Raw genomic sequence first — 21,459 nt, forward strand, 5'->3', positions numbered from 1 at the left:
TGTTTTCCACATGCTGATCCTAGAGATAGTGCGTATCCACTCCTGAGAATTTCACTAAAAGCTTTGAACTAACAAAGGGTCCGATACAGCTGCCGGCTCATGTATATTTGGTTTGATACAATCAAAAACTGTCCCCTGGTTTCTAATACCTACCACGTGCTTGTCTGATGTTACATCTTTGGGTGTCTGTGTCAGAGTTTGTTATAAATTTATATTTTTCTACTTTACTTCTAATCAGATGTAGCTTTTTGGATCAGGGCACACTTGGCAAACCCCAGACAAGTCTATCAAGCTGTGATATAATCAAATTGGGCGGATTGTAAACTCCTTGAGGGCAGGGGAATGTCTTTTCATTCATTCATTCAATCGTATTTATAGAGTGCTTACTGTGTGCAGAGCACTGTACTAAGCACTTGAATCAAAGTGCTTTTGAGTCTTTTAATACTACTGTATTCTCCCAATCATTTAACACAGTGCTCCCCACATGAGACGGGGGAATTTTTGCTTATCCTCAGCCATCGTGGCATGTGGCATGGCATAGTGGATAGAGCACAGGCCTGGCAGCCAGAAGGTCATGAGTTCTAATCCCAGCTCCGCCACTTGTCTGCTGTGTGACCTTGAGCAAGTCACTTCACTTTTCCGTGCCTCAGTTACCTCATCTGCAAAATGGGGATTGAGACTGCGAGCTTCACGAGGGACCGGGACTGTGTCCACCCAATTTGCTTGTATCCACCCCAGTGCTTAGTACGGTTCCTGGCACATAGTAAGCGCTTAACAAATACCATAATCACCAATCATCATGTGCTCTCCCCGTGTCTGTGGAGCTGCCTGCTCTACATTCATATGAACAGGGGTGGCTCTTCAGTTTCAGAAGTAGGGAAACATTCCAGATGAATATAGATCAGAATGATCATCCCAGAGCAGATTGGGTGTTCACCAATCAATTCATCAATGGTATTTATTGATTGCTTAGAGTGGTACTAAGCTCCTGGGGAAAGTACAATACAATAGAGTTGGAAGACTTGGGATCCCTGCCCATAATAATAATAATAATGGCATTTGTTAAGCGCTTACTATGTGCAGAGCACTGTTCTAAGCGCTGGGGGGAATACAAGGTGATCAGGTTGTCCCACGGGGGGCTCACAGTCTTAATCCCCATTTTCCAGATGAGAAAACTGAGGCTCAGAGAAGTGAAGTGACTTGCCCAAGGTCACACAGCAGACATGTGGGGGAGCCGGGATTCGAACCCATGACCTCTGACTGCAAACCCCGGGCTCTTTCCACTGAGCCATGCCGCTTCTCTAAGGGGTTTAAACAGCAATAATGACTAGAGGCTACTCCCTCTCCAGCTTCTCTCTTCAACAATGCCAACTCTTACAGCCTCTCTCCCCTCTTCCTATCACTTCCATTTCACTCAATGTTATTTACTGAGTGCTTACTGTATGCAGAGCAGTGTATTAAGCAGTTGGGGGAGCACAATGGAGTTGGAAGGCAGTATCTCTGCTTTTAAATAATTTGTAGTCAACATGCTTTATAGAGTGCAGCAATTAATCCTGTACTCAATTTCCTACTGGGGACTCTCCCACCCCTCATTCAACAATGAATTTTGGCCTGCTCCTAGCACGCCAAAAATCACATACCCTTCCTTAAAGGCTCATTGGCCTAATAAAGGCATGAATTTAAGACATATTTTATTCTCTGTTTATATTCTGCTTACACTTGGAGTGCTCATGTCTGTTTGGGAATAGAAGTGTGGTGAAAAGAGCAGATTCATTCATTCATTCAATTGTATTTATTGAGCGCTTACTGTGCGCAGAGCACTGTACTAAGCGATTGGGAAGTATAAATCGGCAACATATAGAGACGGTCCCTACCCAACAGTGGGCTCACAGTCTAGAAGGGGGAGACAGACAACAAAACAAAACATTAAAAAAATAAAATAAATAGAATATGTAAATATGTACAAGTAAAATAGAGTAATAAATCTGTACAAACATATATACAGGTGCTGTGGGAAGGGGAAGGAGGTAGGGTGGGGGGATGGGGGGAGAGGAAGGAGGGGGCTCAGTCTGGGAAGGCCTCCTGGAGGAGGTGAGCTCTCAGTAGGGCTTTGAAGGGAGGAAGAGAGCTAGCTTGGCGGATGTGCGGAGGGAGGGCATTCCAGGCCAGGGGGAGGACGTCGGCCGGGGGTCGATGGTGGCACAGGCGAGAACGAGGCCCAGTGAGGAGGCTAGCGGCAGAGGAGCGGAGGGTGCGGGCTGGGCTGTAGAAGGGAAGAAGGGAGGTGAGGTAGGAGGGGGCGAGGTGATGGAGAGCCTTGAAGCTGAGTGTGAGTAGTTTTTGCCTGATGCATAGGTTGATTGGTAGCCACTGGAGATTTTTGAGGAGGGGAGTAACATGCCTGGAGTGTTTCTGCACAAAGATGATCCAGGCAGCAGCGTGAAGTATAGATTGAAGTGGGAAGAGACAGGAGGATGGGAGATCAGAGAGGAGGCTGATGCAGTAATCCAGTCGGGATAGGATGATAGATTGAACCAGCAGGGTAGCGGTTTGAATGGAGAGGAAAGGGTGGATTTTGGCGATATTTCAACTCTTGTTCAAATTTGACTCAAACTTCATATAGTTGTGTCCAAGTCCATACTTCACTCTGCTGCCTGGATCATTTTTCTACAAAAAAGTTCAGGATATGTCATACCACTCGTCAAAAAACTTCAGTGGTTGCCAATCCATCTCTATATCAAACAAAAGCTTCTCACCACTGGCTTTAAAGCATTTCACCAACACTTCGGTCCTCTAATGCTAGCCTTCTCACTGTGCCTCGATCTCACCTATCTCACCGTTGACCCCTTGCCCCAGTCCTGCCTCTGGCCAGGAACACCCTCCCTCCTCAAATCCAACAATTTCTCTCCTCCGCTTTCAAAGCCTTATTGAAGGCCCATCTCCTCCATGAGGCCTTCCCAGACTAAGCCCCTCCGTTCCTCTTTTCCCACTCCCTTCTGTGTTGCTCTTACTTGCTCCCTTGGTTCTTCTCCACTCTTCCCAGCCCCACAGCACTTATGTACATATCTGTAATTTATTTACTTGCATTGATATCTGTCTCCCCCTTCTAGACTGTAAGCTTGTTGTGGGCAGGGAATGTGTCTAGTTATTGTTTTTTTAATAGCATTTACTAAGCACTTACTATGTGTAAAGCACTGTTCTAAGCGCTGGGGAGGTTACAAGGTGAACAGGTTGTCCCACGTGGGGCTCCCAGCCTTAAACCCCATTTTACAGATGAGGTAATTGAGGCACAGAGAAGTTAAGTGACTTGCCCAAAGTCACACAGCTGACAAGTGGCGGAGCCAGGTTTTGAACCCATGACCTCTGACTCCAAAGCTCATGCTCTTTCCACTGAGCCACACTGCATTGTATTCCCCCAAGCTCTTGGTACAGTGCTCTGCACACAGTAAGTGCTCAATAAATACGATTGAATGAATGAAGTCCAGGTTCACAGACTGCTGTATTAAGTACATTTGGTTGGATTTAGTGACGGGACTACTAAGCACACCCTTAGCATGAGGTGAGGAATCAGTACTTTTGTGTCACCAAGTTCTGTCACTTCTGCTTTCACGGCCTCTCTAGAACCTGTACCTTCCTCTGTATCTAAACTGCTACCATTCTGGTTCAACCACTATTCATATCCAGCCTCGACTATTGAAGCAGCATCCTCTCTGACCTCCCTCCATCATGCCTCTCCCCATTCCAGTACTGCTGCTTACATAGAGTAGCAGCATGGCTCAGTGGAAAGTGCCCGGGCTTTGGAGTCAGAGGTCATGGGTTCAAATCCCGGCACCGCCAATTGTCAGCTGTGTGACTTTGGGCAAGTCACTTAACTTCTCTGGGCCTCAGGTACCTCATCTGTAAAATGGGGATTAAGACTGTGAGTCTCTCATGGGACAACCTGATCACCTTGTATCCCCCCCAGTGCTTAGAACAGTGCTTCGCACATAGTAAATGCTTAACAAATGCCATCATTATTATATTTCCAAAAAACACATTTTGCACACATCTCCAGTCCTCAAAACCTCCATGGGTTGCCCATTCATCTCCACATGAAACAGAAACTCCTCACCATCGGCTTTAAGGTGCTCAATTATCTCTCCTCCTCCTACCTATCCTCACTCCTCTCCCATCGCAACCCCACTCACACATTTCACTCCTCTAACACCAACCTACTTACTGTACCTTGATCTCATCTCTCTCCTGGTTGACTCCCTGCTCACATTCTCCTTCTGGCCTGGAACACCCTTCTCCTTCGTAACACAAAGGCCACCACTCTCCCCATCTTCAAAACCTTGCTAAAATCCTATCTCCTTCCTGAAGCTTTCCCTAACACCACATTTTCCTACCCTTACTTACCCTCTTTTCTGTGTGGCCTATGAATTTGGATCTATATTTCCCTAAGTATTTTGATATTCATCCCAACTCCACAGCACTTATGTACACATCCTATACTCTGCAACTCCCTTAGCTGTAATTTATTTTAACAACTGTCTCCCAGACTAGACTGAATGCTCCTTGTGGGAAAGGAATGTGTCTACCAACTCCATTGTATTGTACTCTCCCAACACATAGTATAGTGTTCTGCAGAGTAAGCTGTTAAATACCATTGATTTTTGTTTTTGTGTTTTCAGATGGATAGAGTCTGGGCCTGGAAGTCTGAAGGACCCAGGTTCTAACCCCAGCTCTGCCACTTGTCTGCTTTGTGACCTTGGACAGGTCACTTCACTTCTCTGTGCCTCAATTATCCTGCCTGCAAAATGTTCTCCCTCCTACTTAAACTGGGAGCCCCATGTAGGACATAATTATCTTGTATCTTAGTATACAGTGCTTAGTATAGTGCTTGGCAAAACAGATACCATTATTACTATACTCTCTCTCAAGCACTTAATAGAGCACTTCAGTACTCAAATACCATTGATTTATTGTAAGGTGCAGTAGAGGAAGCTAGTGCTCTTCTACTGCTCCAACTATAGTGTTGTAAAATTACAAGAACATTGTCTGATTACTGCATCAGCCTCCTCTTCGATCTCCCATCCTCCTGTCTCTCCCCATTTCAATCCATACTTCACGCTGCTGCCCGGATTGTCTTTGTCCAGAAACGCTCTGAGTTGTTACTCCCCTCCTCAAAAATGTCCAGTGGCTACCAATCAACCTACACATCAGGCAAAAACTCCTCACCCTCGGGTTCAAGGCTCTCCATCACCTTTCCCCCTCCTACCTCACCTCCCTTCTCTCCTTCTACAGCCCAGCCTGCACACTCCCCTCCTCTGCCGCTCACCTCCTCCCTGTGCCTCGTTCTCACCTGTCCCGCCATCGCCCCCGGCCTACATCATCCCCCTGGCCTGGAATGCCCTCCCTCCACACATCCGCCAAGCTAGCTCTCTTTCTCCCTTCAAAGCCCTACTGAGAGCTCACCTCCTCCAGGAGGCCTTCCCAGACTGAGCCCCCTCCTTCCTCTCCCCCTCCTCCCCATCTCCCCGCCTTACCTCCTTCCCCTCCCCACAGCACCTGTATTTATGTATATATGTAGGTATTTATTACTCTATTTATTTTACTTGTACATATTTATTCTATTTATTTTATTTTGTTAATATGTTTTGTTTTGTTATCTGTCTCCCCCTTCTAGACTGTGAGCCCGCTGTTGGGTAGGGACCATCTCTATATGTTGCCAACTTGTACTTCCCAAGTGCTTAGTACAGTGCTCTGCACACAGTAAGCACTCAATAAATACAATTGAATGAATGAAGGTACCAGGTAGAGGGAAAAGGCCAGTGGTCCACAACTAGCCCACATCTCTGTTGCCCCTTCTGCCCAGCTGAGTGCACTTGGGTATATGCTCATTGTGGGTCATGCCAATAAAAGACTGTATCTCAGTTCGGGTCACTCGTACCCATGGTGCCCAAGAAACATGGTGTGTTGGTTCCACTATGGGTACTGGGGCAGACACTCCTTTCCCCCCTTCTAGACTGTGAGCCCGTTGTGGGCAAGGATTCTCTATTTGTTGCTGATTTGTACTTTTCAAGCCCTTAGTACAGTGCTCTGCACACAGTAAGCACTCAATAAATGCGATTGAATGAATCCACAAATCCCTGATCAACTTCCCAAGAAATATTTACAATATGATTGCAACCATGTGACAGCTTCCCAATCTGAAAGCTTTGAATAGAGGGAAATCTCTACATGTACCGTTGAAATATCTGATCCTATAAAGTTGTAATCCACTCTCAGGGTCACATTTGGAGAGTTTTCAGTATTCTACCAGTCTTGACTATAGGAGGGAGAGTCAAGCAGAGGCATATCCATTCCACTCCATTCCTAGCTTGGGCAGTTGCTATCAAGTGGAAGGCAATCTGCTACAATTCAGAACTCACCTGTGCTGGGCATCAGCGGCACGGGAGAGAGTCGAGGGTGGAGACTCAAGTTTACTGCACAGAAGGAGGCAATGATAAACCATTCCTCTATTTTTACCAAGAAAACTCTATGGATACACCACCAGAGTGATTGCAGATGGAGGTGGGGTGTTCTGGGAGAGATGTATGACCTTGGGCAAGTCACTTCATTTCTCTAGGCCTCAGTTAACAAGCACTTAAAAAGTACCATTATTATTATTATGTGCCCATGGCATTGCTGTGGGTTGGAGGCTACTCGACAGCATAAGACAAGACAAATGAAGTTGTAATAGGAGTAAAGAAAGCATGGTACAACTTTCAAATGTTGGAAAAATTGCCCAAAGAGGGTCCTCCTAGAACAGTAAGGTGGTTGAAGTGTTAGTTTGTTTTTCTCATTTACTAAATTTAGCCTGCTAACAGGTGGGCCATGGACTGGATTTTAATTAATAAATATGTATTCTCTCCATTGGTTAATGAAAGAGACAATTCATTGTGTGGGTCTTTGCAGGGGCAATGTTTTGGACAACTGCGAAACGGGTACTGGGTTACTAGGGGATTCTGGCCCATGCAGTGATGGGGAGGTGACCCTTGCCTTCATAATTGTGCCAATGGGCAGGATTTCAGTATTTTGGCAAAAGAGAGGTTGAGGCATATTCACTACATTTTAAATGTGTAAAAAGATTCATTTTTCTCCTTTTTTGTGCTGGCTCAATTTCAAGCCAATATGATGTCATAAATTATTTTATAGCAGAATTGCCAAACTACAGAGATTCCATCATCACCACTCTCCTCTCTTCCCCTGTGTCCCAATCTGGCCACACATCATTAATAATAGATCACCCTCAATGAGGTAAGCAAAATGACAACCCTGCCACCCGAAGTTTAAGCTTTCTTGGTCTAGAGTAGATCTAACCTCCTAAATATACTAAATAACAAATGTCGCATTTCAACTTTTGACTAGAGGAGGGAGGGAGTCTGACAGTGTATTTGGATGACAGCATGAGATGAAAATGAATGTGCTGTAAAATATATTTATTTGACACTGAACATAGAGCAGCAAAGATTTTTAAAAAGCAGACTACTTTTTCCAAAAGTTTATAATAGGTGGTATGCTGATAGAAAGCTAAATTGCAAAAAAATAAAAATTGTTCTATTCTTGAAGATCTGGTTATCTTGATCTACTTAAACAAAACATTGGGAGTTAAGTAATCAAGATTTAATCCTTGTTGGCTGGGCAAATGCATTATAATGTGAATCTGGGTAAACCATCTAATCTCTCAATGGCTCCAACTTCAAGAAACAAATACAACACTTGCCATTTTCCTAATAAGACTGTTGGATAATTAATGAATAATTACTACTCTTTGAACTTTTGGTTCTTTTGCATGCAAATCCTGGACATCTTTGAGATGGTGATGGGATGGGCAGACTGTTCTTGCAATGTAAAATCAATCAATCAATCAATCAATCAATCGTATTTATTGAGCGCTTACTATGTGCAGAGCACTGTACTAAGCGCTTGGGAAGTACAAATTGGCATCACATAGAGACAGTCCCTACCCAACAGTGGGCTCACAGTCTAAAAGGGGGAGACAGAGAACAGAACCAAACATACCAACAAAATAAAATAAGTAGGATAGAAATGTACAAGTAAAATAAATAAATAGAGTAATAAATATGTACAACCATATATACATATATACAGGTGCTGTGGGGAAGGGAAGGAGGTAAGACGGGGGGATGGAGAGGGGGACGAGGGGGAGAGGAAAGAACGGGCTCAGTCTGGGAAGGCCTCCTGGAGGAGGTGAGCTCTCAGCAGGGCCTTGAAGGGAGGAAGAGAGCTAGCTTGGCGGATGGGCAGAGGGAGGGCATTCCAGGCCCGGGGGATGACGTGGGCCGGGGGTCGATGGCGGGACAGGCGAGAGCGAGGTACAATGAGGAGATTAGTGGTGGAGGAGCGGAGGGTGCGGGCTGGGCAGTAGAAGGAGAGAAGGGAGGTGAGGTAGGAGGGGGCGAGGTGATGGACAGCCTTGAAGCCGAGGGTGAGGAGTTTCTGCCTGATGCGCAGATTGATCGGTAGCCATTGGAGGTTTTTGAGGAGGGGAGTAATATGCCCAGAGCGTTTCTGGACAAAGATAATCCGGGCAGCAGCATGAAGTATGGATTGAAGTGGAGAGAGACACGAGGATGGGAGATCAGAGAGAAGGCTAGTGCAGTAGTCCAGATGGGATAGGATGAGAGCTTGAATTAGCAGGGTAGCGGTTTGGATGGAGAGGAAACGGCGGATCTTGGCAATGTTGCGGAGCTGAGACCGGCAGGTTTTGGTGACGGCTTGGATGTGAGGGGTGAATGAGAGAGCGGAGTCGAGGATGACACCAAGGTTGCGGGCTTGTGAGACGGGAAGGATGGTAGTGCCGTCAACAGAGATGGGAAAGTCAGGGAGAGGACAAGGTTTGGGAGGGAAGACAAGGAGCTCAGTCTTCGACATGTTGAGCTTTAGGTGGCAGGCGGACATCCAGATGGAGATGTCCTGAAGGCAGGAGGAGATGCGAGCCTGGAGGGAGGGGGAGAGAGCAGGGGCAGAGATGTAGATCTGGGTGTCATCAGCGTAGAGATGATAGTTGAAGCCGTGGGAGCGAATGAGGTCACCAAGGGAGTGAGTGTATATTGAGAACAGAAGGGGACCAAGCACTGAACCTTGGGGAACCCCCACAGTAAGAGGATGGGAGGGGGAGGAGGAGCCTGCAAAAGAGACTGAGAAAGAACGACCGGAGAGATAAGAGGAGAACCAGGAGAGGACGGAGTCTGTGAAGCCAAGGTCAGATAACGTGTGGAGGAGAAGGGGGTGGTCCACAGTGTCAAAGGCAGCTGAGAGGTCGAGGAGGATTAGGACAGAGTATGAGCCGTTGGATTTGGCAAGCAGGAGGTCATTGGTGACCTTTGAGAGGGCAGTTTCCGTGGAATGAAGGGGATGGAAGCCAGACTGGAGGGGGTCGAGGAGAGAGTTGTTGTTGAGGAATTCTAGGCAGCGCGTGTAGACAACTCGTTCAAGGAGTTTGGAAAGGAATGGTAGGAGGGATATGGGACGATAACTAGAAGGTGAGGTGGGGTCAAGAGAGGGTTTTTTTAGGATGGGAGAGACATGGGCATGTTTGAAGGCAGAGGGGAAGGAACCAGTGGAGAGTGAGCGGTTGAAGATGGAAGTTAAGGAGGGGAGAAGGGATGGAGCGAGAGATTTCATAAGATGAGAACTGGTGGGCATTTGTTTATATAAAAAACGTACAGAGAAATATCATAATGATTATTCTTAATGCATTTGAGCACTTTGTGCAAAGCTCTTTCCCAAGTACTATGGACAGGCTTTCCTAAGGATAACGATGCAGACCAGATTTTCTCATCCATATGGTAAATAAAGGGTTAGAAAGTTAAAGGGAAAGTTAAAGGATGTTTTAATGGTATTTCTTAAGTGCTTACTATGTGCCAGGCACTGTAATAATAATAATAACACAATGATAATTGTGGTATTTGTTACTAGGCACTGTCGTGGGTACAAGCAAATTAGGTTGGACACAATCCCTGTCCCAAGTGGGGCTCACAGTCTCAACCCTCATTTGACAGATGAGGAAACTGAGGTACAGAGAAGTGAGGTGACTTGCCCAAGGCCACATAGCAGACGAGTGGCAGAGCTGGGATTAGAACCCATGACCTTTTGAATCTCAGGCCCTGCTCTATCTACTACGCCACACTGAGATCACTTACCCTATAACTGGAAGAGTTTTGGGCCCAGAAAATTGAAGTCAAGTACAAGACTGAGAAGCATACGCTTGAGTGGTTGGTGGGTTTGCTGCTGATTTACTAAATAATTATTAAAATTAAAACTAATATGGACCTCCCCTATATTCAGTGCATCCCAAAGGAAAAAAGGATGTAGGGAGGATGGCCAGGATCTGTTTCCTAGCTCGGCAAAAAGCCTGGAAATTATGGCTGAACTAGATTTCCACACTGAATGACAACCAAAGTCGATGTTTAATCAGTATTATAATTGGAAAGAATTCATTCATTCATTCATTCAATCGTATTTATTGTGTGCTTACTGTGTGTAGAGCACTGTACTAAACGCTTGGGAATCAGGTTATAGATGGATTGGAGATTTACTCTGCACCCACTCAGAGAAGCAATATGGATGGAGCCTGGAAGTCTGAAAGTCATGGGTTCTAATCCTGACTCCTCTATCTGTAGCTGTGTGACCTTGGACAAGTCACTTTACATCTCTGGGCCTCTGTTACCTCATCTGTAAAATGGGGATTAAGGCTGAGCCCACTGTTGGGTAGGGACTGTCTCTATATGTTGCCAATTTGTACTTCCCAAGCACTTAGTACAGTGCTCTGCACATAGTAAGCGCTCAATAAATACAATTGATGATGATGATATGGGACAGGGACTGTGTCCAACCCGATTTGCTTGTATTCCCTTCCAGCGCTTAGTACAGTGCCTGGCACACAGTAAGCGCTTAACAAATACCAATAACAATTATTATTATGAAGGGATCCTAGAGGCTTCCTAGCATACCTCAGTTCCCTCATCTGTAAAATGAGGATGAAGACTGTGAGCCCCCCCCCAGTGGGCCAACCTGATCACCTTGTAACCTCCCCAGCGCTTACAACAGGGCTTGGCACATAGTAAGTGCTTAATAGATGCCACTGTTGTTATTATCATTAATAATAATAATAATGAGAAGCAGCGTGGCTCAGTGGAAAGAGCCCGGGCTTTGGAGTCAGAGGTCATGGGTTCAAATTCCATCTCTGCCACTTGTCAGCTGTGTGACTTTGGGCAAGTCACTTCACTTCTCTGGGCCTCAGTGACCTCATCTGTAAAATGGGGATGAAGACTGGGAGCCCCCCGTGGGACAACATGATCACCTTGTTAACCTCCCCAGCACTCAGAACAGTGCTTTGCACATAGTAAGCACTTAATAAATGCTATCATTATTATTATTATTACCCCAGCGCTTAGAACAGTGCTTGGCACATAGGAAGTGCTTAACAAATACCATCATTATTCTTTTCTTTTATTTTATTTTGTTAAAATGTTTTGTTCTCTGTCTCCCCCTTCTAGACTGTGAGCCCACTGTTAGGTAGGGACTGTCTCTATATGTTGCCAATTTGGACTTCCCAAGTGCTTAGTACAGTGCTCTGCACACAGTAAGTGCTCAATAAATACGATTGATTGATTGATTGATGAGGCCTGCTACAGCTGGCAAAGTCCGTATGATTCTCCCTTAAGGCTCTTGTTGGGAGATAAAGGAGGAATTTTGTTGATCAAAAGGCAGCCCAAAAGCCCCTGGTCAATTTTATCCCAGCTAAACAAAGGGAAGCACTCTCATCTCATGGACACCTGTTTCTGGCAGGGTCTCAACTAGCCAGTGAGCTACCAGAGAGGAAGACAGAGAGGGACACAGGAGGGAAGAGGGGCAGCTAGAGCGGGGACAAAAGCAGAAGACAGTGAGATTTTTCTTCTGGGAAATTCCCAAGGAAAAATAAACTGCACCTGGCTGGCTGCTGCAGAGTAGCAAACTAGTCTGAGGATGGCCAAATGTCATCTGGGAAATACTGGCAAATACTTTTCTCCTTGGGTAAATAGTTTTTTCTTTCCTTCCCTGTAATTTCCTTTCCAGCTTTCAGCCAGGCCTGGACAGAGGGTAGGGAAGTGCTCTTCTGAATCCAAGAGACTGGCTGTGATCCAGTCATCTAAAAACAACCCAAGACCATGAGGCCCCTACTTAGCTGTTCTATCTAATCTAGCAATAGAGTAGGAATGCTGGTTAGTTCTCAGAAAGGGATACTGGTTAGTTTTCAGAAATTCTGTTTTTGGGAGAAGGTTCTGACCAATATTCAGTTTTTTTAATGGTTTTAAAGCACTTCCTATAAGACAGGTACTGTACTAAGTGTTGGGGTAAGTACAAGTTAATCAGGTTGGACACAATCCCTGTCCTGCATAGGGCTCACAGTTTTAATCCCCATTTTACAGATGAGGGAGCTGAGGCACAGAGATGTGAAGCGACTTGCCCAAGGTCACACAGCAGACAAGTGGTGGAGCGAGGATTAGAATCCAGGACCTTCTGACTCTCAGGCCTGGGCTTTATCCACTAGGCCATGCTGCTTCTCAGTTCCAAGAGGCAGCTACAGGGAGCTTCAATAAGAGTGATTTTCCCGCCCCTCCTGCCTAATAATAATAAGTTTGGCACTTGTTAAGTGCTTACTATGTGCCAGACACTGTACTAAGCGCTGGGGTGAATACATACAAATTGGGTTGGATGCAGTCCTTGTCCCACATGAGGCTCACGGTCTCAATACCCGTTTTACAGATAGGTACCTGAGGCACAGAGAAATGAAGAGACTTGCCCAATGTGCCACAGCAGACAGGTGGCTGAGCCAGGATTAGAACCCATGATCTTCTGATTCCCAGGCCCATGCTCTATCTGCTATGCCTTGCTGCTCCTGCTACACAACCTTGCATAATGTAAGACTGCAATTGCTGCCAACTCCACAATAAGTAATAGTAATAATTGTGGTACTTGTTAAGTAATCAATCAATGGTATTTATTGAATGGTAATTAGGCAATAATAATAATAATAATAATAATAATAATGTTGGTATTTGTTAAGTGCTTACTATGTGCCGCGCACTGTTCTAAGCACTGAGGTAGATACAAGGTAATCAAGTTGTCCCACGTGGGGCTGACAGTCTTCAACCCCGTTTTACAGATGAGGTCACTGAGGCCCAGAGAAGTTAAGTGACTTGCCCAAAGTCACACAGCTGACAAGTGGCGGAGCCGGAATTAGAACCCATGACCTCTGACTCCCAAGCCTGTGCTCTTTCCACTGAGCCACAGCTGCTTCTCTCAGTCAATATGTCCCCTGCCCATAATTCGCTTAAAATCTAGAGGAGGAGACTGTAGTAAGCACTGTGTAGATACAGATTTATCAGGTTGGACCCAGTCCCTGTCCCATATGGGACTCACAGTCTAAGTAGGAGGGAGCACAGGAATTGAATCCCCCTTTTACAGATGAGGAAACTGAGGCACAGAGAAGTGAAGTGATTTGCTCAATGTCACCCAGCAGACAAGAAGATTAAGACTGTGAGCCCTCCGTGGGACAACCTGATCACCTTGTAACCTCCCCAGCGCTTTGAACAGTGCTTTGCACATAGTAAGCGCTTAATAAGTGCCATTAAAAAAAAAAAAGAAGTGGAGCCAGGATCAGAACTCCTATCTTCTGGCCTTTATGCCCATTCTCTTTTCATTAATATCGTGCTGCTTCTCTTGTTGCTGGCATTAGTACACCTGCCCTTCCTCAGACCCTTCTTTTTTGGTTTTTCTCACTCTCTCCCCCTGTGCCACCACCCCGACACTTGATGGAATCTTCCAGATAAAATACTCTCTTGGTTTAATAAATTAACATACTTGGATGGGCAGTCACATTGCTCACTCTTCATTGTCATTGACTGTCCAAAGTATGACCACAGCAAATGAGTGTGATTTTTTTTTCTAGTGGAATATTTAGTAGATTACTTTGTTTTAGCCATTGTCTTAAAACACTGGGGATGCGGGTTAGAGAGAAACAAAAAATCTGCGGCAGAGAGGGTTGGTTTTAGATAGGGTTACTAAGGGAGTATGTGGAATTTTCCCAGTTTTTTTTTCATAGTAGGGTTAGAAGCTCATATGCCTGAAAGAGCTTAGATAAAGCCCACCTGGAGGTCAGGGTTGAACCAAATTACTTCTTGAAGCTCCTTCCAGTACTATAATTCTGCATTTTAAAGTTTTGATTTAAAAAAAACAACAAACAAAGCATTTGCTATAACTGACTTCCATTTTGGGCATTTCTTTTGTGAAATATTGATAAGATATTGCTGGTCTGTAAATAAGCATATTTCATATTTTATGATTGGTACAACATACTACAAATACATAATGCTATTTATGAAATTGTGAAAAGTCCAGGGATAGGTTACCTTCCAGAAAGGTGATCTTTGAGCTACAAGTCTACAATATCCAACAATATTTTTTTTTTGATATTTTCAAAAATAACTATTTTCAATCTTCAACAACTCATTTCATTAAACTGAGTGACACCCTCTGGTATTTTCAGGGATTTACATATGAACTTATACGTTATGTAACAGTCATCCCATTAAGCATGATCATGGATTGTCATGGATTTTGATGAAACTGGCCATCGTGCAGTAAACTTTTTCCACGCAGAACATTTCTCTGAGTCTAGTCAATGCTTTATAATCTCTGCACAGGCAGAATAACAGTAAAATGATGTGAAGCAACACTGTAAAAGAACAAAAGTGTGTAATAGGCCATTTATAGTTAAAGACATATAGAATTTGCTATTGTTTCTATATTCTTCTATACCATTTATATAATAAATTCATTAAAAAATAACCCGAGGTCATGTATTACCTTTTCGATTTAAGTTCAATAAAGCAAATTTTTAGTCCTCTTTACAAGCAATGGTTAGGTTTTGAGCGCCACCCGCAGGACATAGAGCAATAGAGAATGGCCAATTTCATAAAGAAGCAAGACACTCCCAGGAATCAGAATAATCTTCCATTAAGCAGTATTAGTAGGCATCATTATCATCAATGGTATTTATTCAGCACTTACGGTGTGCCAGTCCCGGGAATCAGAATAATCCTCCAATAATTTAGCAATGTTAGTAGGCATCATCATCATCAGTGGTATTTTTTGAGTGCTTACATTGCGCAGAGCACTATACTAAGCACTTGGAAGAGTACAATACCTTAGAGTTGGTAGACACGGTTCCTGACGACTGGTAATCTCCATAGAAAACAGGCTAACCAATTTTTTCATAGTTTTTCGAGAGCTTTTGTGATCAGTAGCAGTCTGCTGTTTCTTTGTACCCTTAGCCCATTTACGATGCTGTATTGCTGCCATTTTGGTTTGGAATCTCAAAAATGTCTAGTAATTTCAATGGAGATAAATATCCTGAAGAATACTTTCTGGTTCATTTTTTTTCTGTAATGAGGAATTATCTTTTTTTTTCCCCATCTGGGCAAACATTCCTGTACTGGTACATATACAAAAAGAGGAATTAAAAAGTGATATTCTTTTCCCTGCTAACTCACTGTTAAGTATACATCTCTCCTCTATAATATTAAAACAAGATTGTTGGAGTTGTGTCCTCTGTAATGTAAGCTTGTTGATGATGATGGCATTTGTTAAGCGTTTACTATGTGCAAAGCACTGTTCTAAGCGCTGGGGAGGATACAAGGTGATCAGGTTGTCCCACGTGGGGCTCACAGTCTTAATCCCCATTTTACAGATGAGGTAACTGAGGCTCAGGAGTGTATGTTTTGTTTCATTGTACTCTCCCAAACAGTACAATGCTCTGCACACAGTAAGCGTTCAGCGTGGCTCAGTGGAAAGAGCGCAGGCTTAGGAGTCAGAGGTCATGGGTTCGAATCCCGACTCTGCCACTTGTCAGCTCTGTGACCTTGGGCAAGCCACTTAACTTCTCTGTGCCTCAGTTACCTCATCTGTAAAACGGGGATTAAGACTGAGAGCCCCAAGTGGGCCAACCTGATCACCTTGTATCACCCACAATGCTTAGAACAGTGCTTTGCACATAGAAAGCGCTTAACAAATACCACCATTATTAGAATAATAAGAATAGAATAATAATTAGAGATGATTGAATGAATTGGATGAATGCATTTACCAAATGATTGAATGAATTGGATGAATGCGTTTACCTGCTGGTTTCAACCCACTCTCCAAATATATCCCCCTCAGCCCAAGGTTGCCATTGCATACTCTTGTCCCATTCTGACCTGGGCCAGCTGCAGTCTAGATGTCCCCCTGAGCTTCCCCCACCCCTTGATAACTTTGTTGCCAGGAGGGAACTGCGGTGACAGCAGCTGTGAAGTCTGCAGTGGCAGTGATGGGGTCTGTTTTGCAGGTGTTTTGGAGGGGGAAATTGGAGGTAAAGAAGTGGATTTGGAGGGAGAAGGAGGGAGGCTGAGGTGGGCAGGGAGCAGCTTTGGGAGCTGTGGAGAAGATCAGGCAAGTCCAAAAGCCATGGAACTCTAAGGAATTAAGGTGGGGGAAGAAGGCACATCTGGCACTGGTGTGGAACTAGTTTTATATAGTCCAACAGGACTATATATATATAGTCCCTCTAGACTGCAATCTGCTTGTCGGCAGGGAATGTGTCTGTCGTGTTGTATTCATTCATTCAATTGTATTTATCAAGCATTTACTGTGTGCAAAACACTGTACCTAGTGCTTGGAAAAGTACAATACACGAACAATACAGCATGACAATCCCTGCCCACAACAAGCTCACAGTCTGGTTGTACTCTCCCAAACACTTCGTACAGTGCCCTGAAAATAGTAAGTGCTCAATAAATATGATTGAGTGATGGACTGGGTTAAATAAATGACTTCCAAGACTCCTAGAAGAGCCACTGAGTCACTCTTCAGAGGATAGTTGTTGCATGCTCTGCACAAAGCAGGCACTCAGTAAATGTTATTTATTGATTGTTTCATCTCTTAAAATCCCTCAAAAGTAATAATAATAATAATGATAATGGCATTTGTTAAGGGCTTACTATGTGTGAGGCACTGTTCTAAGTGCTGGAGGGGATACAAGGTGTTCAGGTTGTCCCATGTGGGGCTCACACTCTTAATCCCCATTTTACAGAAGAGGTAACTGAGGCCCAGAGAATTGAAGTGACTTGCCCAAGGTCACACAACTGACAAGCGGCAGAGGCTAGAACCCATGACCTCTGACTCCCAAGGCCGTGCTCTTTCCACTGAGCCATGCTGCTTCTCTAATTCCACTCCTGGTAATTCCACTCCTGCTGGACAAATTCTAGTCTGTTTAGACTGTGAGCCCACTGTTGGGTAGGGACTGTCTCTATATGTTGCCAACTTGTACTTCCCAAGCGCTTAGTACAGTGCTCTGCACACAGTAAGCGCTCAATAAATACGAGTGATTGATTGATTGAAATTTTGTCAGCTTCTGTTTTCCATTCATTCCTCAATTGTTGCATTTTCCTTAGTGTAACCCCCCCCCCCCAAAAAAAACCCCAAAAAACTTATCTGGCTTCAAAGATCACCTACCTTGGAAATGAGTATTTGAGTTTAAACATTAGCTCGGTTGGAATTCATTATCAAGTTTCTTTTTGTGACTTCCTTCAATAAGGAAGAAATCCATCTCTCTTAGTTTTTTTCCAAGTTTAGTGTTGATCCGGCTGCCAATTACTTGATTTGCAGTATTGGGAACATCAGTTGAAAATCGTGGTATGTATTTTGGTAGCTTCTGTGGTTCCTTTTTATTACCCTAAAAAAATACATTTCAAACACATTGCAAAAAAAGTACATACTTACATATACAATTATAGGACACTATGACACTATGCTCATTAGGAAGTATTGAAATGAGAAAATATTTCTATGTAGGGAGTATTTTTATAATTATTTGAATAATAATAATGGTCCTGAAAGATTAGAAGAATATGGAGAATTATTTTAGCAGTTTTCCTTTTGTGTAGAAGACTTTTCACGATGGCTAGATGGCTGGGAAATTAAATGAATAAGAAAATATTTTGTTGTATTAAGCAAATTTTTCTTACCATTGGGTCATAGTCTTTCAGAAAACTCCAGTTTTGAATCCTGGGAAGAAGAAAAAAGTAATGATAGTGTAAGACATTTCATTTTTATAAATGATTGGATCAGTCACTTCTCCATTTACTACAATGCATTTAGAAAAGTCAAAGTTTACAATTTAGAAACTGAATTCAAGTATGGTGCTAAATAAATCCATATAAGTAAAACAGAATTGTTAATATATTAGATTATAGTTTGAAAAGACTTTATCTTCATGTTCTGCTGTCTAGGGATTTCACAATGTAATTAATGTTAATTATAGCTTGACAGGAAACTTCTGTTCTCAGGCATGACAAGCTCATTTTTATTAAGAAAATAATTTGATGAAAGAAATAAGACAGAAGGCCAACTGTAATTTAAAGAGAGAGGATACAATCCTGAGGGTTTGCATACTTCTGCACAGATCTTTAATAATTATAGAAATGGTTCTCACTTCCTAATATGGTATATGATTTATCCTTCGTGTGAAAACCTTCAGTGAATTGGCACTTTTGCAAGGCAGAGCTCCTTCCCAGAGCATTAGTATCCCATGAGGCTTTTCCCAGTTTAAGCTTTGGAAATGTTCCCCAAAAAGATCCACAAGGATCAGGAGACTGTTCTTTTTAAATTTCCTGCTACCTGCTGCTAGAGACCTGTTTTTAATTTGTTGGAAAGAATTGATCAGATTGAAATCCCAACAACTTGCAGCTGTTCACTCATGTCTTAGACGGTTAAACCCAAGTCATCACCCCAGAGTGTGTAACGTACTGCAGCTGCTCCCAGAATAAACATGAAATAAACACTTCGCATCTCTTCCGAGCAAGGTGCTTGGAACTCAGCGTTTGCATTTGGGTTCTGGAGGTGGGGGCTCTTAATCACCTTGGGGTTCTCTATATTTATCTTTTGGTCATATGGTAGTGGAGGGTCTGGGAATCAGAATTAACCACAGACCCTGACCCAAGCTTTGGCTGAAACCGAACTGTCCCGTGGAAAAAGATTTTTGGCTCTTTGGATTTAGTTACACAGTGATGGGCACCTGGCCCTCCCTAGCATTCTGTGGCTAAGAAGGTTTTCACAAAAAAGTCATTGTGCCAAATGAGTTTCAGAATGCTGTATGACATTCACCATAGATGGGCAAATGATTCACCTTCTAAAACTTTGTGGGGGGTTTTATTTTCATTTAAGGATGTTTGCCCACATGGGGTGACCTAAGTGTTCTAAGTGAGTTAAATAAACAGTCCCTGCCCTTCAGGAACTTTAAAAACTAAGACAAATAGCAATGCCAATGGCTTTAGTAGTGGGAATGGTATGACATCACGTCTACTAGGTATATTGTTCTCTCCTGAGCATTTCTTCCAGTATTCTCTGCCCAGAGTAAGAAATCAATAAATACCACTGATTGACTAAAGCCTTAGTATGTGCTTGTCACATACTAATTGCTTGGAAAGAAGATACAATCCCTGGCCCCCAAGGAACTCATAATCTAAGAGTAAACATTCAATAAGTAAAATGTTTGCTCTTTTAATGGCATTTGTTAAGCGCTTACTATGTGCTAAGTACTGTACTAAGAACTGGGGTTGATACAATCTTCGCACATATTAAATGCTTGGAAAAAAGATACAATCCCTGGCTCCCAAGGGGCTCACAATCTAAGAATAAAAATTAAATAAGTAAGATGGGTTATTTAAATAGTACTTAAGTGCTTACTATGGCTAGGCACTGTATTAAGAACTGGGGTAGATACAAACTACCCACATACTAAGTGCTTGGAAAGAAGTTACAATCCCTGGCCCCCAAAGGGCTGACAATCTAAGAATAAACATTCAATAAGTAAGATGTTTGCTTTTTTATGGTATTTAAGTGCTTACTATGTGCTAGGCACTGTACTAAGCACTGGGGTACATTTAAGTTAATCAGGTTGGACACAGTCCATGTCCCACAGTGGGGTTCACAGTCTTAATCCCTATTTTCCAGGTGAGGTAACTGAAGCACAGAGAAGTTAAGTGAGTGGCCCAAGGTCACACAGCAGACAAGTGGCAGAGCAGGCATTTGAACCCAGGTCCTCCTGCCTCCCAGGCCCATGGTCTTTTCACGTGGCTCAGTGGAAAGAGCCTGGGCTTTGGAGTCAGAGGTCATGGGTTCAAATCCCGGCTCCGCCAATTGTCAGCTGTGTGACTTTGGGCAAGTCATCTAACTTCTCAGGGCCTCAATTCCCTCATCTGTAAAATGGGAATGAAGACTGTGAGCCCCCCGTGGGACAACCTGATCACCTTGTAACCTCCCCAGCGCTTATAACAGTGCTTTGCACATAGTAAGTGCTTAATAAATGCCATCATTATTATTATTATTTTTAGGTCATGCTGCTTCTCGTCTGTATACAGCTATACATTATGAGCAGTGAAGGGGTAAGCGCCTTTTAAACCATATTTATTCCATTTACTAGTTACTGACTAGTGGCACCAGAGGACAGGAGGAGGTTGGAAAAGATAGGGGATGAAGCTCACCCCTAGCAGAGCTGAGAGAGAGGAAACATACCACCGTTGATTGCCTTTCCACTCAGCCTCCAGGAGCTCCCTCCAGAGTTGGTCCTGAAGGACGTGGTTCCCTCTCAGGGTCGTGCGCTGATCCTCCCGCCACCGGGCCGGCTGAGCCCGGCCGAGAGCTGTGGTCCTTACAGCCCGGGTTCCTTGAGGTGGGAGGGATGAGGCTGAAGCGGGAAGTCTGGCCTCTGGCAGCCGGTACCCAGCCGAGGTGGCTATCCTGGCCTGTGTGGGCCTACTCCCCATCTTCAGATGGCATCGGGCTGTGAGGTTGTGCTGAAGAGAGGCCACCATAGGAGCTGACTACATTCCCTTCTGACTACATACTCACTGAAGAAGCAGATCTTTCCCGGAATCCTTAAAAGCCAAGAGATTCCCAGTCAGTTCTGTCTCTCTTTAAAGGGCTCCTTCTCCTTCTGAGCCCCCTCGATTGGAATGGCCCAAGCCAAGAGCGAAGGAGTTGGGAGTTGGAATAGCCATGTTCCTGTGTGTGGAGAGCCATAAGAGTTATCCGTTTCCCCAGTGTGTTGACAGTGTGTTACCCCTGGAAACTAGGCAAGCTCATGAATATTCACAAGGGAAAGAGTGGAAACCAGTGAAGCTGAGAGCAGCTGTCGTCTTCTGCCTTCATTCTGCATTTTCCTCCCCCAAGTAATTTTAACTATGTTGATAGTCTCTTACCTACTGCTCTCTGCCCCAGCACTCCCAGGCTGCTTTTAATGATGGTATTTGTTAAGTGCTTACTGTGTGCCAAGCACTGTTCTAAGCCCTGGAGTAGATACAATGTTCTCAGATTGAATGTACCCCCTGT

The 21,459-nt window shown here is 43.9% G+C and overlaps 1 protein-coding gene across 1 annotated transcript; it reads right to left on the bottom strand.

Annotated features, from left to right (window-relative positions):
- Window positions 1-15,504: 15,504 nt before the first annotated feature.
- Window positions 15,505-20,894, bottom strand: C1H2orf50 (chromosome 1 C2orf50 homolog). The gene is made up of 4 exons (XM_038760062.1): window positions 20,644-20,894; window positions 18,096-18,135; window positions 17,584-17,803; window positions 15,505-15,526 (listed from the first exon to the last, which is right to left on the bottom strand). Exons 1-3 carry the CDS (start codon window positions 20,892-20,894, stop codon window positions 17,612-17,614), a joined length of 483 nt encoding a protein of 160 aa, XP_038615990.1. The 3' UTR covers window positions 15,505-15,526; window positions 17,584-17,611.
- Between the last annotated feature and the right edge of the window lie 565 nt (window positions 20,895-21,459).

This window comes from Tachyglossus aculeatus, chromosome 1 (assembly GCF_015852505.1).
Source record: "Tachyglossus aculeatus isolate mTacAcu1 chromosome 1, mTacAcu1.pri, whole genome shotgun sequence".
Lineage (NCBI taxonomy): Eukaryota > Metazoa > Chordata > Mammalia > Monotremata > Tachyglossidae > Tachyglossus > Tachyglossus aculeatus.